We start from the raw sequence: 15924 nt of genomic DNA on the forward strand, positions 1-15924 counted from the left end.
GGGTTTTTTTTTTTTTTTTTTTGCTTCCTCCTGTTGGCAAGCTTGGCTGTGGGCTCGCAGGGCTAAGGGGCGGGGGAGAAGGGGTTTCCAGTTCTGATCTGAAAACCAGAAGAGAGGGAGATGACTGATACATATAAAGGCAGGTTGATTTTTCACACTGAGCGGGGGTATATTCTTAAATCTCTATACTGAAACACATACCCAGCAGGCAACTCAAGGTTTCATGGTGAGGGGGCAGCTTCCGCAAGGTCAAGTCCCAGAGGGGCCTGTGATGGACAGTCGGCCTCCAGTTCCAGCACGGAGGGGAACCCCTGTGTGTAGGTGAAGGGAAAATCCTAGGTCAGCTGCGCCCTCCCTGCCTCTCCTCTGCGAGCTCGGGTTTAAGGCTGGCCCTCCCTGGAATCCATGTAGCACCTTCTCGTAGGTTTAAAAATAGACTCCAGGCCTGCCAACCCTCTTAAAAGGAACATGATGAGCGGAGTGCCAGCATCGTGGGACCTGACACCCGGCTCCCATCAGCTCCCTAAATAGACCCCGGACTCCGGGTCCTGCGGCCACTGAACTGACTGCCGGGAACTCCCCACACAAAGTTCAACAGGAAAGCAAGCCAGGCTCTCTTTCCCTCGCCTCTCTCGCTTTCCTCACTTCTGCAGGTCTGAATTTCTCGGTCCACTGGATTTCTCGGTTCATTCAACATGACAGCTGTACCATCTGTTCTGTGAAGTCCCTCCCTAATTAACCTGGGAGGGGGCCGGGGCGGGAGGGTGCTATGCTGTCCACAAGAGGGAAGACATTTCCCCCCGCAGCAGCAACAATGCTCTAGACGGTTCGCAGAGTCCCGGGGTGCTGACCGCTGCCCCAGGTGCAGATAAGCCAGCCTGCCTTTCTCAGTAAAGGGCGGAGCCCTGGCGCCCACCCTTATCGGCCTTGGACAGAGACTCGGGGCCGGGGCACCTCCCTGCGTGGGTGCAGGGCCCAGCAGATAGAAGAATAGTCGGGGGCAAAGCCAGCCTTGTTGGCAGGGGAGGAGCTGTGGCCCCAGGCTGGGCTCAGGAGCAGGGCTTCAGCTGTACGTGTACCCTGAGACCTGGTCCTCTGCTGCAGAGAAAATGGAAATGGAAAATGATGCAGCGAAAGAAAGCCCAGGAGGTGCAGCTGCTACAGCATCAGAGCAGCGTGCTGGGAGTGCTGGGAGTGCTGGGATCCTGTTCCCAGCTGTGGCTGTTCTGACCTTGCAGAAGCAGTGACCGGGCCCTAATTTTCCAGTGTAGAAGCCAAATCAGTCATACCCCCGTCTCAGGGTGGGAGGGGAGGAGGTCACTTTTGACCAAGGCTTTCATGAAGGAAGCTAGAGGGAAGGAGGAGAAAGAGCATCCTTGCCATTCACTGAGGACCTACTTCGTGCCTGGGGTGGTGCTGGGCATTTTTACGTTATTCTCACAATACCTGGGGCAGGGGGCAGGGGAAGGTTATTTTCATTTCACTGATGAGGGTGCGAATGCTCAGAAAAGTTATTTCCCTTTATCAAAAGTACATGAGCCTGCTAACTTTGAGTATTTTAAAGCTTCCCAGAAAAGCAGATGGTGATCGTGACATTGCCATTCCAGGAGGACCAAGCCTGACTTGATTGCAGAGGAGGATTAAAACTGGAGGGACAGGAGCCCCATGGGTCCTCCAGTTCCCTGCAGGGGGAGAGGCGTGGTCACTGTTCCAGGTGTGAGTTGCCAGGAGGGCCATCTCTGGAATCCCAGCTCTGCCCTGAGTCTCAGCTTTGACATCCCTGGAGAGAGGAACCAGCTTGGGTCACGGCTGGCTCCTGCCAGAAGCCGCCTCTTCCTGTTCCCCTGAAAGGCTTCTGGGGAAGCAGTCATCCGAGGACCCCAAGCACTCAAGATCCTTTGCTTCAGGCTTCTGAACAAAAGAAAGCATTCTCCCAGTTTGTGGAAGGAGCTAAGGTTCACAGGGGATTCCGTGGCAGGGCGCCCGAGAGCCGTGTCCCTTTCTTCTCCCTGTGCCATCTCTGCCTGGCATAGGTGATGCGGCCCGGAGCACAGAACTCCACAACTCCTCCAGCACCTCATTAGGCTCATCTGTGAGGAATTGCAGAGACAGTTGGTAAAATATTCAGCATGACTGGGAAAAAACTGCACACACCATGAACCCAGAAGATGGAACAAGTGATCCTTACCAAGCAGCCCTCATCTTTTCCTTAGCCCATCAATTCCTTTCTGCTTCTTTGCGTTGGCTGTTTGCTTTGATTTCAGTGACTTTCCTGGCAGATCTCCCAGGCACACTAAATACCTGTAATAAAAATGAATACATAAACTCACTACCATGTGTAAAACAGTTAGAAGTGGGAAATTGCTATATAGCACAGGGGGCTCAAGTCAGTGCTCTACGATGACCTAGAGGAGTGGGATGGGGTGGGGTGGGGGGAGGTCCAAGAGGGAGGGGAGATATATATAAAACATATAGCTGATACACTTTGTTATAGAGCGGAAACTAACACAACATTGTAAAGCAATCGTACTCAAATTTTTTTTTTTAAAGACACATGGAGAAGAGCAGCCTTCAGGCATGAAAATATACAGGAAATGGGCGAGCAGAAGTATGATTCCTTGTTGTCTAAGGGTGTGGGGGTAATGGAAGGTTGAAGAGGGACAGTCCATTAAGAGGGAAAAATAAGGGCTTATGTTTCTGAATCCCAAGAGCCCAAAGAAACCCTTAAAAGTCATCAAGTTTATCCTGTGTTTCTATGTGCTATATCAAATAATGAGTTATGTTTCTCTGCTACTCCAAAGACCACCCGCCCCCCCACCAACAGCAAGGATTCAGCTCTTTCTGCATAAGGAATTCTAGTATGTCACATCCCTTAGCACTGGAGAAAAATTTTTCTGTCTGATCTAAACCTTCTTTGGATCAATTTAATCCCATGATTGACAGTTTCCTTATGACCCATGGAAATATTCATGCATCGGTCAGCAAGCATTTATTTGGCACCACCACCCAGCTCTGTGTGGAGTGAGGGAGAGGGATTGGGCATTCAGGGCACGTGGACCAGCTGTCTCTACCTGTAGGAAGCTTATAGCTGAGTCATGGTGGCCACGGCAGCTGGGGAAAGGGCACCATATAATTCTTCCCACTCTGGGATCTGGGTTCTAGTGCTGGAGGGGGTTGTATACATCATAAGAGCCATCTTCTCGAGCCTTCTGCCTTTTTTTATTTTTTGGCCGTGTGGCATGTGGGATCTTAGTTCCATGACCGGAGATGGAAGCAGTGCCCCCAGCATCGTAAGCACAGAGTCTTAGCCGCTGGACCACCAGGGAAGCCCCATGCCTTCTCTTCCTTAGTGTCAGTCATCCCAGGTCCTTTATTGAGTAACGTGCCTGGAGTTGTTTCCTTCTCCTCTTGGGCTTTGTCTGACTCTGCATATCTAAGTTGCAAAAACCTCAACCCTTCCGAGGTCACAACCAACCTCAAGAATTCTTGGAAGTCCTGAGTCCTCAAAGTCCTCTGATAATATCTTGGGCCATTTCCCATTCTCAGCAGAACCCTGGGTTGTATTCAGCTTCTGGTTTCACTATCTTTTTTCTTTGTGATTGCACTGAATATATAACCCATAGCATTTATTCTGTAAAGAAGTCTGGGCTTCGGAGTTAGATTCCCTGGGTATCAGAATTAGTTTGGGAGTTTTTTGCTATTTAACTTCAAATATTTCACTTGAAGGATCTCAGTTTTTGTGCTCTGGGGAGGTATTGGGAGGTTGGCATTGACACATATACACTATTGATACCATGTATACAATAGGTAACTAATGAAAACATGCTGTTCCAGCACAGGGAACTCTACTAAATGCTCTGTGGTGAGCTGAAGGGGAAGGAAATTCAAAAGGGAGGAAATATACATATATGTATGGCTGATTCATATTGCTGTACAGCAGAAATTAACAACATCATAAAACAACTCTACTCCAATAAAAATAATTTTTAAAAATAGATGTGCTGTCTAGAATAAAGCTCAGTAATAAGATGACAAACAACCCAGTTAAAAAAATGGGCAAAACATTTGAACAGACACATCACCGAAGAAGATAATGTGGACGGCAAGAAAGCCCCTGAAAAGATGTCTAGCATCATTAGTTATTGCTGCTGCTGCTGCCGCCAAGTCACTTCAGTCATGTCCGACTCTGTGTGACCCCATAGATGGCAGCCCACCAGGCTCCCCCGTCCCTGGGATTCTCCAGGCAAGAACACTGGAGTGGGTTGCCATTTCCTTCTCCAATGCATGAAAGTGAAAAATGAAAGTGAAGTCGCTCAGTCATGTCCGACTCTTAGCGACCCCGTGGACTGCAGCCCACCAGGCTCCTCCATCCATGGGATTTTCCAGGCAAGAGTACTAGTTAATAGGGAAATGCAAATTAAAACCACAGTGAAATACTACTACACATCTATTAGAATGTCTAAATTGGGACTGACCATGCCAAGTTGGGGCTTTCATGTCCTAACTAACGTAAATAGTGCTGCAATCAACATCAGGGTGGGCTTCCCTGGTGGCTCAGATGGTAAAGAATCCACCTGCCCATGCAGGAGACTTGGGTTTGATACCTGGGTTGGGAAAATCCCCTGGAGAAGGGAATGGCAACCCACTTCAGTATTCTTGCTTGGGAAAATCCCATGGACAGAGGCGCCTGGCGGGCTACAGTCCATGGGGTCACATATTGGACATTACCGAGCGACTAACTAATACCAAGTATTAGCAAGGATATGGACCAATGGGAGGGGCTACAAACAGGCAGGAGGAAACTGTTGATTTTGGAGGTTGCTTGTCTTGACTGTAGTGATGGTTTTATAAGGTTATGTATCTATAAAAACTTACCAAGTACATGTAAAATATGTAGTTTATAATGTGTCAATTATACTTCAGTACAGCTGTTCAAAATGGTCTGTTTTTCAGTTCATTGTGTGAGTCAATTGTATTCGTGTTTTTGAAACGATTATAAGTACTGTTCTTCTTCCATTTGAGTAGGGCATTTCTCTCTCTCTAAATATTAATGTTGGAACAGTGCTTTGGAATCCCTTGAGATATTGCGCTGGGCTATGATCGGGGCTGTTCCAGTAACCATCATTTATTAATTGAAGCTCTCTGTGTAGAGGCTTTTAGCAAATCTGGGAGGCAGTTTTAAGGGGCACCAGAGCAAAAGACCTGTAAGAGAACACTTGTTTTAAAAATGTGTGCATTTTTGTGCCTGAAGGAGGGCCTGTGGTGAATCCCCCTCACCCAGGCACCTGTCTTTGGTACAGGGATGTGGTGTTTTCCACCTCTCAGAGGTTGCCTGTCCTCTGATGGTGATGAGTGTCTTGGGCCTGGAGAATTCTGATGCCCTGTCTTCAAATACCATTGTGGTCACAGGAGTTCATTGCATTATACATGGCAAGTCACTCTTTTCTGGGATCTTCTTGTCCCTCTCTCTTGATCCTTATTTATCCCTTTTATTGGAGACCTTCCCCTGATGTCAAATAGCTTTGAAGAGGACCTTACTTTTTTTTTTTTAATTGAAATATAGTTGATTTCCAATATTAGTGTTCAGTTTCAAGTGTACAACATAGTGATTCAGAATGTTTACAGATTGTACTCCATTTAAAGTTATTATAAAATATTGGCTACAGTCCCTGTACTGTACATGACACCCTTATATCTTATTTATATAACACCCAGTGGATTTTATCTCTTAATTTTCTCTCCTATCCCCTATCTTCCCCCTCACCGACCTCTCTCCCCACTAGTTTTCTGTATCTGCGAAGCTATTTCTCTTTTTTTATATTCATTTGTTTGTTTTATTATTTAGATTCCACATATAAGTGAAAATGCATGGTTATTTGTCTTTCTCTGTCTGACTTCATTTCACTAAGTGTGACACCTTCCAGGTCCATCCATGCTGTTGCCAGTAGCAAACGTTCATTCTTTTAATGGCTGAGCAATATTCCGTTCCGAGCTTCCCTAGTTGCTCAGTCATAAAGCATCCACTTGCCAGTGCAGGAGATGCAGGTTCAATCCCTGGACTGGGAAGATCCCCAGGAGAGGGAAATGACAACCCATTCCAGTATTCGTGGGAAATCCCATAGACAGAAGAGCCTGCCAGGCTACAGTCCATGGGGTCATAATAAGTCAGACATGACTTAGTGAGCACATAACCACAACTACACTATTCCATTGTATATACCACGTCTTCTTTATCCATTTGTCTGTTGATGGACACATAGGTTGCTTCCATGTCTTAAAAGAAAGTGAAGTCACTCAGTCGTGTCCGACTCTTTGTGACTGTATGGACCGTAGCCCGTCAGGCTCCTCCATCCTTGGGATTTTCCAGGCAAGAACACTGGAGTGGGTTGGCTGTCTTGGCTGTTGTAAACAGTGCCACTATGAATGCATTTTTTCAAATTAGCAGTTCTATTTTCTTGGGCTAACTACCCAGGAGTGGGATTGCTGGATCATATGGTAGTTCTATTTTTAGTTTTTTGAGGAACCTCCAGACCGTTTTCCACAGTGGCTGCACCAATTTGCAAGAGCACCTTACCTTGGAAAACAGTCAGTTTTTCTAACCTCAGAGCATCTCGCGTGGTGTCCCTTTCTGGCACTGTGCCTACTTGGATTGGGGATCTTGCCAGTGTTGCTAACAGAAGGGCTTTGGGTCGGCTGGACCCTCTGTTTCCTAGTAGTAACCTCGGACCTGACCTTAACCCCTCTGGGCGCAGCTTGTCCACCCATACAACTCCAATAGCATCTTCTGGCTTAAGAGGTGGCTGCGAGGGTTAAATGAGGTAATGGCAAAATGCGCTTCACCTCACAGTTACTTAAGGGGGATACACCTCCCAGATACACGGCCCTCCCTCCTGTGCCCCTGCTTCGGGGCGGGAGGGGTGGGGAAAGAGCCTGTGCTATCTGGACTGCTCTTTGCAGAGAGCATGAAGCTGGACTCACGTTACAAAACACGCATGTTGGAGCAAGTGGTGTCGCCAGCGGCCGTGACAGCTCCCGGGGTGCTTCTGCGGGCGGGCATCGCTCAGCGTAATCCCTGGTGTCAGCCCCACCTCCCCGACATGCCTTTGACATCGCCCCCCACCTCCCTCGCCCCGGAATGACCTCGGGAGAAGGGGAGGATGGTCCGGGAGCAGAATCTGGGCGCTTCCTGGGTGACAATGCCCTAAACCCCGCGTCAGCCTGGAAGGATGAAGGAAGACGTAGTAACAGAGTCTGGCCTCGCGGCTTCCCTCCGCCGCTGCGCGCTCTCGGCAGGAGCTGGAATGTCAGGACACACGCGGGACGAGAGCTGGAAACGCGCAAGGCGGCTATGGGCATAAATAGACTCTGCTGAGCTCACCCTGGCCGGCCCAGCCGGCCCCGCGGCCCATTCACCCGGACGGCCGGGGAGGAAGGAGGCAGGGCGGCAACGCCATGCAGCTGGGAGCGCCTCACCTCCATTGGACGTGGGTGCCGCCCCCCCAGCAGCCGCAGGACTCTACCCCCCGCCGGCCGCCCGCCCCGGCCGCTCGGCCAGCGCGCCCGCCGCAGCCTCCCCGCGCCCGCGCCGCGGGGCTCGGCCGCAGGCGCCTCGTCTCCGGAGCCCGCTTCGCGTGAACTTGACCAGCAGACGCGAGGATGGGGGACACAGTGAAGAGACCCCTCTAGGGGCTGGAGGGCGGGCCGGGGCCGGGGGCCCGGGGGCCGGAGCCCCGCCGGGCCCCGCCGAGCGGCCGGCGCCGGTATTTTTAGCCCGATGCCGGGGAACTTGCTGGCGCTCCGCGCGCCGCCGAGCAGATAACGGGGGAGGGGAGCCGCGCGCGGGCTCGGGTTTCCGCGCGGGCGCCGGACGATGGCAGCGCGACAGGGCAGGTCGGGTCCGGACGCCGCGGTGAGTGCCTGGCCGCCGCGCCCGCGCGGGGTCCCCGCCGCCGCCGCCGCCGCCGCCGCGCCCCCAGCCGCGGGCTCGCCGGGCGCCAACTTTCGGGGCGCGGGAGCGGGCGCGGGCGGGGCCGCGCGCCGGCCGCCCTTCTGCTGCCTCACGCCCGCGGGCGCCGAGGCTTCCAGCCGGAGCTGAGGAAAATTCCTCTGACCCGGAGGCCGCCGCCGCGGAGGGGCTGGTGCTGGACGCGTGCCCGGAGGGCAGGCGGGAGGGCAAAGCGGGGCGCACGGGCTGGCGCGCGGAGGTGCCCGGAGGAGAATCCCGCCGGGCCGGCTCTGCGGTTGGGCGAGGGGCTCGGTGGGGGGCACCCGGCCACCCCTTGCGGGAACCCCCTCGGACCCGCCGGGATGCCCCGGGCTTGGCCTTGGCTGGAGAAGGGCCGCCTCTCGAGCCTGCGGCGCGCCTGACCCTTAGACCTCAGGAACGCGAGCACCCGGACGTCCAGAAGCAGCGGGAAATGAATGGGGGGAGAGGGAGCCGGGCCGCCTGTCCTTTGTCATTCTCATCCTCCGCCCCCCGGAAAGCTGTCCCCATTTTAGCAGTGGGAACGTTGAGGTTGGGAGCTTGTCCGAGGCACAGCATCAAGTGGCAGAGCGGGACTCCCCGCCAGCGCTGCCCACCGTCAGGGTCCGCGAGTGGCTCTTCTCCCGTCCGGCATCGCCCAGCCTCCGAGCCCGCTGCCGGAGGAGCGCAGGAAGGGGATGGCTGGTTTCCCCCAGGCCTCGCACTGGGGTGGATAGCTTCGAAAAGGACCCTGGGGTCTCCGGCTTGCGCGCCTCGTTTCGTCAGTGACACCTTTAACAGTCCAACTTTCCAGAGAGAAAAAGGAAAGGGACCCAGTGAAAATGCACCCTGGGGCCGCAGGGGTTCACGGCTGCTTCTCTGCAGTCGGTGGGCTTGAGGCAGCACCAGGCAGGTGTGCGCCCGCGGGCGCTGCCCCTTCCTTTGGAGGCCCACCTGGACCGCCAGGAGCGCTGAGTCCGAAGGGCGCTCAGAACTGGAGGGCTAGCCCCACGCGCAGGCCCTGCTCTACGTGGTCTCCTGGTAGAGCTACAGCCCCCTAGGGTAGGGTCCAGAGCCTGGACCGGGAGATCCGACCCTGACTCTGGCCAAGAGACTGCCTTTTGCCCAGCCAGGACCCTTTGGGAAGGAGATCCCGTCTTACCGCTGTTTACAGAAACTGATAAGAGCTCAGTTTCCAGTCATCGTTTTAGATGAGAATTTTGCACTGAAAGACCTTGAAAAAGTCATGATTCGTCCTAGGAACACTCAGGTCCTCTCAAGCTCCAGAAAAGGCCTGCGGAGACCATGGGTTCTCCCTGCCACCTGGTCTAAACCTCATGCTTTGCTCTGGTGTTGGGCTTTGGTCTTGGGGAGCCTCCCCCACCCCCAGATGCAATCTCCCCCCCAACTCCCCCCACCCCCACCCCCGGACACCAGGCTTGCTGACATTTGGCAGCTGGCTTCTGGCTCTCCCTCCTGGAGACACTGGAGCCCCCTGGGCTACTATCTATTGCTATATTCGTATGGCCCCACTCAGGAAGTGCAAGTTTAATAATAGTCTGGGTGTCTCAGGTAACCAAGGGCTTACCTCCCTTTTCCGAAGAGCAGTCCTGATGGGAACTTGACTCCTAGGAGGAATCCTGGTCCCTTTCTTCCCTTCTACTTCCTTCCTCCAGAGGGGAGGGCTGAAGTGGGCACAGTCTCTGAACGCAGGCAGAAGGCTCCCCCTATCCAGCCAGAGCTGAGCTGGAGAGGAATCTCTGGGCAGTGAGGAAGCACTCCTAAGATTCACATCCTGACCTGGCCAGGATTCACTCTGTGACCTTGGACAAAGTGCTTAACCTCTCTGTGCCTCGTTTAGCTCCTCAGTGAGGAGGAAACAAGGAAAAGTATCTGCGTCCAGAAATTATTGGGGGGAGCCAATGAATCTGTTGATGGAGAGGGCTTAACAAAGAGGAAGGGCTGAATTCATGAAGGTAACTCCTGTTGTGATGGAAGGAAGTTCAGGGACATCACATGAGTCGACCTGTAGGGATGGGGGCTGAGGACACCGTGAGATGTGTGTGTCCCTTCCTGCCCTCAGTGCTGGCGGTTTTCTCATAGGAAAAATTGGATTTCAATAAGGCTCAAGGTGAGGACGGAGCAGAGGTGCGCGCAGGCAGCCTTGGTCGGGTGAACAGAGGGGTGACAGCTCTTGGGGGTGATGCAGAGGTTAGGGGCATCGTGGATCGACTTTTCTAGATGCAGGGAACAACCTTCTTTAGCCCCTCTGGTCTCTCCGCTCAGAGGCTGCCCTGCAGGGACGAGCACTCAGGAAGGGCCAGGGACTCTGCTCCAGTCTGTCCGACCACTGAGACAGTCTGGTTCATATTTGTCACTTGTTTTTCTGGTTGGTGGTTACTCATGTGAACAATCTAAAATGGAGCCTATTGGATTCTTTTGACTTTCCACCCTATTGGATTATAGACTGTTCCTAGATGCACCAGGAAGCGGCTCCCAGGATAGGTCATTGAGTTGGAGGTAATTGAATTAGCAGCTCGGCAGAATGAGCTGGCAAGAGGTGGTCTCATACTCCAAAGTGGGTCATTTGCTCTGCAACGGAGATAGTCCCTGGCACCCAGGAGGTGCCCACTGCGTGCTTGTTGAATGGGTCACTTTCTAACTCTGTCATGTTGCACTTCAAATCTTGAGGGCAGGGACCTACATGGAGAATTTCTACTCTCTCCATCTTTGCCCTAGCAGGATCCTGGACTTGCAGCAGGACCTCGGGAAATAACTCGTAGGATTAACCAAGGGGGTACCCAGTGAATGACACCATTATTATCTGCAATCGACCTGTAAGATGCCCCCAGGATCCTGCTTGGGTCCTGACTACCCTGTGCCCAGAGAAGACCAGAGAGGAAACGAAAAAGCCTTAGCAATTGAACTTCACCTCTAATTATCTAGGTGACCTTAGCCAGTCACTTCCTTTTTGCCATCAGTTTTATCATCAGAGAAGGGAAGGAGTGGGACTAGATGATTCCTTTCTAGAGGCCTGTCTTGGCCTCAACGCAGTGGCCAGGGTCAGAGTAGAGACCTATCGGGTTCCTTTCTCTGCTGTGGGCTCACTGCTTAATTGGAAAAGGCATGGGCCCCTCCTAGCTCCTACATCTGTCAGGGCTTTCTGGTCACCTTCAGGTTTGAAACTGCAGAGAATGCACCTCGGGATCAAAGGCAGTAGGAAGGTGCCGGCTTGGTTCAGGGAGTCGTGGCCTGAATCCCCAAGTATTAACTAGTGCAGAACCTGGGCAAACTGTTAACCTCCCCCAACCTCTAAAATGCACACCATCATTACACCCACCTCAACAATCCAGTTTGTGATCAGGATTAAAAGATAGAATGTTGGTAATATATTGAATGGACCCAAATGTTCATTCGGATTTTTCCTTAACAGCTTGCAGAAAAACTAAAACTTTTGGGCCAGCCCAATACTTGCCCAGTGATTGGTATAAGTATTATCATTTCACGGTTCAATTATATACCCAACAGAAAGTATTCGGCCTTCCTCAGCCTAGTGTAGGTCGGGCTTTCCCTGCCCTCTATTTATCTGCTTGTCCGTCTGTTATAAATATTCTCCTTTGCTGCTTAGATTCATTGTTTTGAATAGTGACAGAGTCATTAGCCAGTGTTGCATCTGTTTCTATCCACCATGCTTAGTTTTCATCCCTAATGCTCTGGTTATGCTACAGAAGATAGTTTGGGCAGGTGGGAGATGTGTTTCTAATACTCTCATTTTGGGGGAGTTGTATACTGTATTTTTCTAAACAGCTGAGTCCACACAGGCCTTCTGAACCAGCAGGCACAGACATTTTTGGAGGGACTAACCCTTGAGCCTGATTTCTCTGGGAATCCAGCTCATAGGGAACCCACGGATTGTTCCTCATTTCTGAATTGCGTCCTCCTTTACATATGCCTTGCCAAGAAGCCCGGGGACGCTAGGTGCCCTGTGTTTTAGGTCAAGGAAAGTCTTGGCCTAGCAGACGATTCATGCTTTGAGGGATTCAAAAGAGATAGAAGATTTCATCTCTGACCCAAGAAGCAAATAATTTGCCCATGGGAAACAAGACTTGCATAAAAGAGGAAAGTGTATTGAAAATGCATTTTAAGAAATCAAGCTCTTGTTCCTAGATTTAAAGATGGTAAAGATTGAGTATCCAAGGTTAGCATCACAGAGGACACAGGGCCTGAGTGGACTGTGAAGAAAGGCAAGACTGGGTTTAACAAACGAGAGCACGTCAGAGCGTGGGCCTGTCGGGAGACAGAGGATGGGAATGCTGGGGCGGGGGTGGGGGAGGACGGGGGAGGAACCCACCATCCTCGTGTGCTGGGGGTGTGAGATGCACCTGTGTCATGAACCAGCAGACTCAGGGCTTGGCTTTGAGCTAATGTACCGGGACCCTCGCGGGCCTGGAGTTGGGGAGGACTGGCAGGACATCAGGATTTTAGGAAGAGCAGGGCGGTCGAGTGGAGAAGTATCAGCCAGGAGTCTTGGAGCAGGGCTGGAAGGCTGAGATGGCTGGGGGCAGCCCTTGGGTGTGAAGGTCTGTAAGGCTGGAGACTATTTTTGACTTGGATTAGCTGTTTTATTGGCAAAGGCGTGCAGCCCCGCTCTGGTTTAATTGCAGGACGTTGCAGTCGTTGGCCGTAGATTTTGAATCTTCCGTGGTTAGGGGCCATCATCTGCTCTAACAAACTGTTGCGAACTTGGTGGCTTAAAACAGGAGTAGCTTCTCTCACAGTCTGGAGGCCAGAGGTCTGAACTCAAGGTGTGGGCAGGGCTGAGTTCCCTCTGGAGGTGCCAGCGGAGATTCTGTGCTTCTAGCTCCTGCTGGTTGCCAGCGTCCTTGGCTTGTGGCCGCATCACTCCTGTCTCTGCCTACATCTCACGTGTGTGTGTGTGTGTGCACGCACGTGCGTACGTGTTCGTCTGTCTTTTATAAGGACACTTATCATTGGATTTGGGGCTGGCTTCCTAGGTGGCGCTGGTGGTAGAGAACTTACTTGCCAATGCAGGAGACCCAAGAAATGTAAGTTCAGTCCTTGGGTCAGGAAGATCCCCTGGAGGAGGAAATGGTAACCCACTCCAGTATTCTTGCCTGGGGAATCCCAAGGACAGAGAAGCCTGCAAAGAGAAGGACTAGAGGTGGCAGAGTAGGACACGAATAAAGTGACTTAGCACAAAAGCTCGCAGGGTATTGAGGGCACTCATCTCAAGACCCATAACATCATTATATCCACAAAGACACTTTCCAAAGAGGACGCATGCTGGGGTTCCAGGGGGTGGGATACAGGCATATCTTGGGCACCACCCTTCAGCCCACAACAGCACGTTCTCAGATGAGGGGAGCATGAAACAGGGAGACTGAGCACCCCAGGATGGATCTCCTGGAGGAATGGCATAACCCCCCAAACCTAGACACTCCCCTTCACTCGTGGCCTGTCATATGACGGCCCTCACCTGTTAAACTCACCCTGAGTGCCCACCACGTGCAAGCCCTGTGCTCAGCACTCGCGCTGATGTAATCATTATAATCACATATAATCTGTAATATTTCCATTCAGTTTCACAGCCAGGGTATGGGACAAGCCTTGCCCTCCTCTTACAGATAAGAACACAGGCGTGGAGGTACCTGCGGACCGTCGGACCCCTCTAGACACAAGGGAGCTACTCGGAGCCCCCTGCACTTGTCTGCCACGCTAGACCTTATGTCTAGCACCTCCTTTCCCGCTCTCTCACCCCCTCTCCCTTTCTGGCTGTCATTCATCCCTAACACAAGCCGGTGTCCTGGGCAGGGCCTGCTTGCGTCTGTAGGGGGCTAAGCCTCAGCCTACGGACCCTAAGGGCTTTACTCTCGTTCTGGAGGACTGGCGAGGGGCACCTGCCAAGTCAAGGGGCAGGGCCAGGCTGTCGGTGCACCTCTTCCCCACTCTGTGACCCTGCACAAGTCACTTGGGCTCTCTGGGCCTCAGTTCCCGCATCTGTGAAATGGGGATGGCAGGAGTACTTACCTCCTGGGGATGTCTTTAATGGCTAAATGCATCTCTCTCCCCCACCCCGCCCCGCCACCACCCCGTGTAAATGGATATTATAGCCAAGTGCCAATAATGCTTTTCGGCATGTAGTAAGTGCTGTGTGCTGTTTACGTGAAAACAAACCCCGCAAAACAGCACCAAAGTGCTTGTGTTTGGTTCCCGTGGCGCCTCTGCTTCATCTCAATGGGTGGGGCCGGGTGGTGGGGGCCGGGCTCCTGAGTGGGAAGGTGGAGTCCGTGGAGGCCTCAAGGCAGGGAGATGCTAGGCCTGCTGAGACGTCTCCTGGGTGGAACGGAACCCTCTAGAAGGAGGCCCCTCCTGGGTCCCAGCCGAGATCACTTGCTTATAAATACTCCAGAAGGAAGGCAGGCCGTGCTCTGAAGGCCTCCCCACCCTCAAGCCAAGAGCCGTCTGTCCTGGGGGGCTCCGGACCCATGCACGCCTAGGGACCATGGTGGGCACTTAATGGGATGGGGTAGTGGCTGCCACTGGGACCTTGGTTCTGTTCGCAGCCCTGGGCTCGAGCGGCCTGTGAACCCCTCAGCACGCAGACCCACTCACAGCTGTTCTCTGTCCTCACAGGCCGATGCTGCTACCAGCTTTCTGAGGGCAGCCAGATCAGGTAACTTGGACAAAGCTTTGGATCACCTGCGGAATGGGGTAGACATTAACACCTGCAACCAGGTAAGTGAGAGGCAGGCGGGTGTGTGGTCTCTGAAGAGTGGCTCTTGCCTGGAGCCGTTTCCTGAAGGCTCTGCCTCTATTAACCTTTTCCCCCCATGGCCTCAAACACCCCCCGGGGCTTCCACCCACTGAAGGCCCTGCCCCGGACGTGTGCCAGCCCCGCGGTGGCCCAGTGCCCCACGGGGAAGGGCCGGTGCCCCAACAGCATGGGCTGTGCCCCATCCACCCCCCACAGTCTCTCCCCTCAGAAGTGCCCGCTGGTGCCCGCTGAGGTCTTGGACTTTGTGGCCTTTGAAGTGGGGGGGTGGGTGGAAAGACTTTGAAGGATGCTGTGTCGGTGGCGGCATTCATCCCCTTTGTCTGCGGCGGCCTTTGTGGGTTTGCCGCTGAGAAGGAGGTAGGGCTGGGGATTCCCCGTAGGGTGTTGCCAGAGGCTGAGAAGCAGGGCGGCTGAAAGGGTTCTCTGGATGTTTCTGGTGCTGAGTGACGGGGCTCTGTGTGGGGAGGAAGCTGAAGGTGCGTGGGACGCAGTGGCAGGTGTGGGGCCTGAGGCTGGAGGCACTGCCTGAACCAAGAGGAGTGCGCTCCCTGGGGAAGAGAGGACGGGGTGTGGCCAGGGCTGTGGATCCGATGCCTTTGGTTTCGTTTGTCTGTTTTTGCCAGTCAGTTGAGTTGTTCGGCTACATGGCCAATACCGTTTCTAACTGAGAAGAAATTTACCCATTCCAGCTTCATAAAAAGCCATCCTAACCGTTAAAAAAACTATTTTTGATTGTGGTGAGACGCACCTCACATAGAATTGACCGTGTCAAGCATTTGTAAGTATACAGTTCAGGGGCCTGAGTTACATCCATGCCCATCACCACTATCCATCCCCAGTTCATTTTTCATCTCGCGAAACTGAACCTCAGCACCCAGCAAACTAAGTGCCCTGCCCCTCACGACCAGCACCCTCCTGTCTGTCTCTGGGAATCGCATGGCAGTAACTCATGCGATTTGGCTTCGCGGACCAGCTTATTTCCGCGAGCATGGGCTCCTGGCAGTGACTCACGTGGTTTGGCTTCGTGGACCAGCTTATTTCCGCGAGCATGGGCCCCCCCCGGGTCTGTCCATGTGGTGCTGGACTGGGTGACTTTCACAAACTAGCAGGAGAAACACCCAGGACGCAGCTTAAGTTTTCCATTGGCGGCCTGGGCCCCTCAGCC

General features: G+C 53.1%; 1 protein-coding gene across 7 annotated transcripts in view; it reads left to right on the plus strand.

Annotated features, from left to right (window-relative positions):
• Window positions 1-7238: 7238 nt before the first annotated feature.
• The window catches only part of LOC102402461 (ankyrin-1), a 108551-nt gene continuing 99865 nt past the window's right edge, over window positions 7239-15924 (plus strand). For 6 of the 7 annotated variants that reach the window (XM_025277944.3, XM_006078634.4, XM_025277958.3 and 3 more), the window contains exon 1: window positions 13002-14719. In XM_025277944.3, coding sequence (XP_025133729.3) covers window positions 14501-14719 — 219 coding nt within the window. In that variant the 5' untranslated portion in view covers window positions 13002-14500. Of the gene's footprint in view, window positions 7910-13001; window positions 14720-15924 lie in introns of those variants that run through there. The other variant, XM_025277961.3, reaches the window with a different exon arrangement.

The sequence above is a fragment of the Bubalus bubalis genome, chromosome 1, assembly GCF_019923935.1.
Source record: "Bubalus bubalis isolate 160015118507 breed Murrah chromosome 1, NDDB_SH_1, whole genome shotgun sequence".
In the NCBI taxonomy this organism is placed as follows: domain Eukaryota; kingdom Metazoa; phylum Chordata; class Mammalia; order Artiodactyla; family Bovidae; genus Bubalus; species Bubalus bubalis.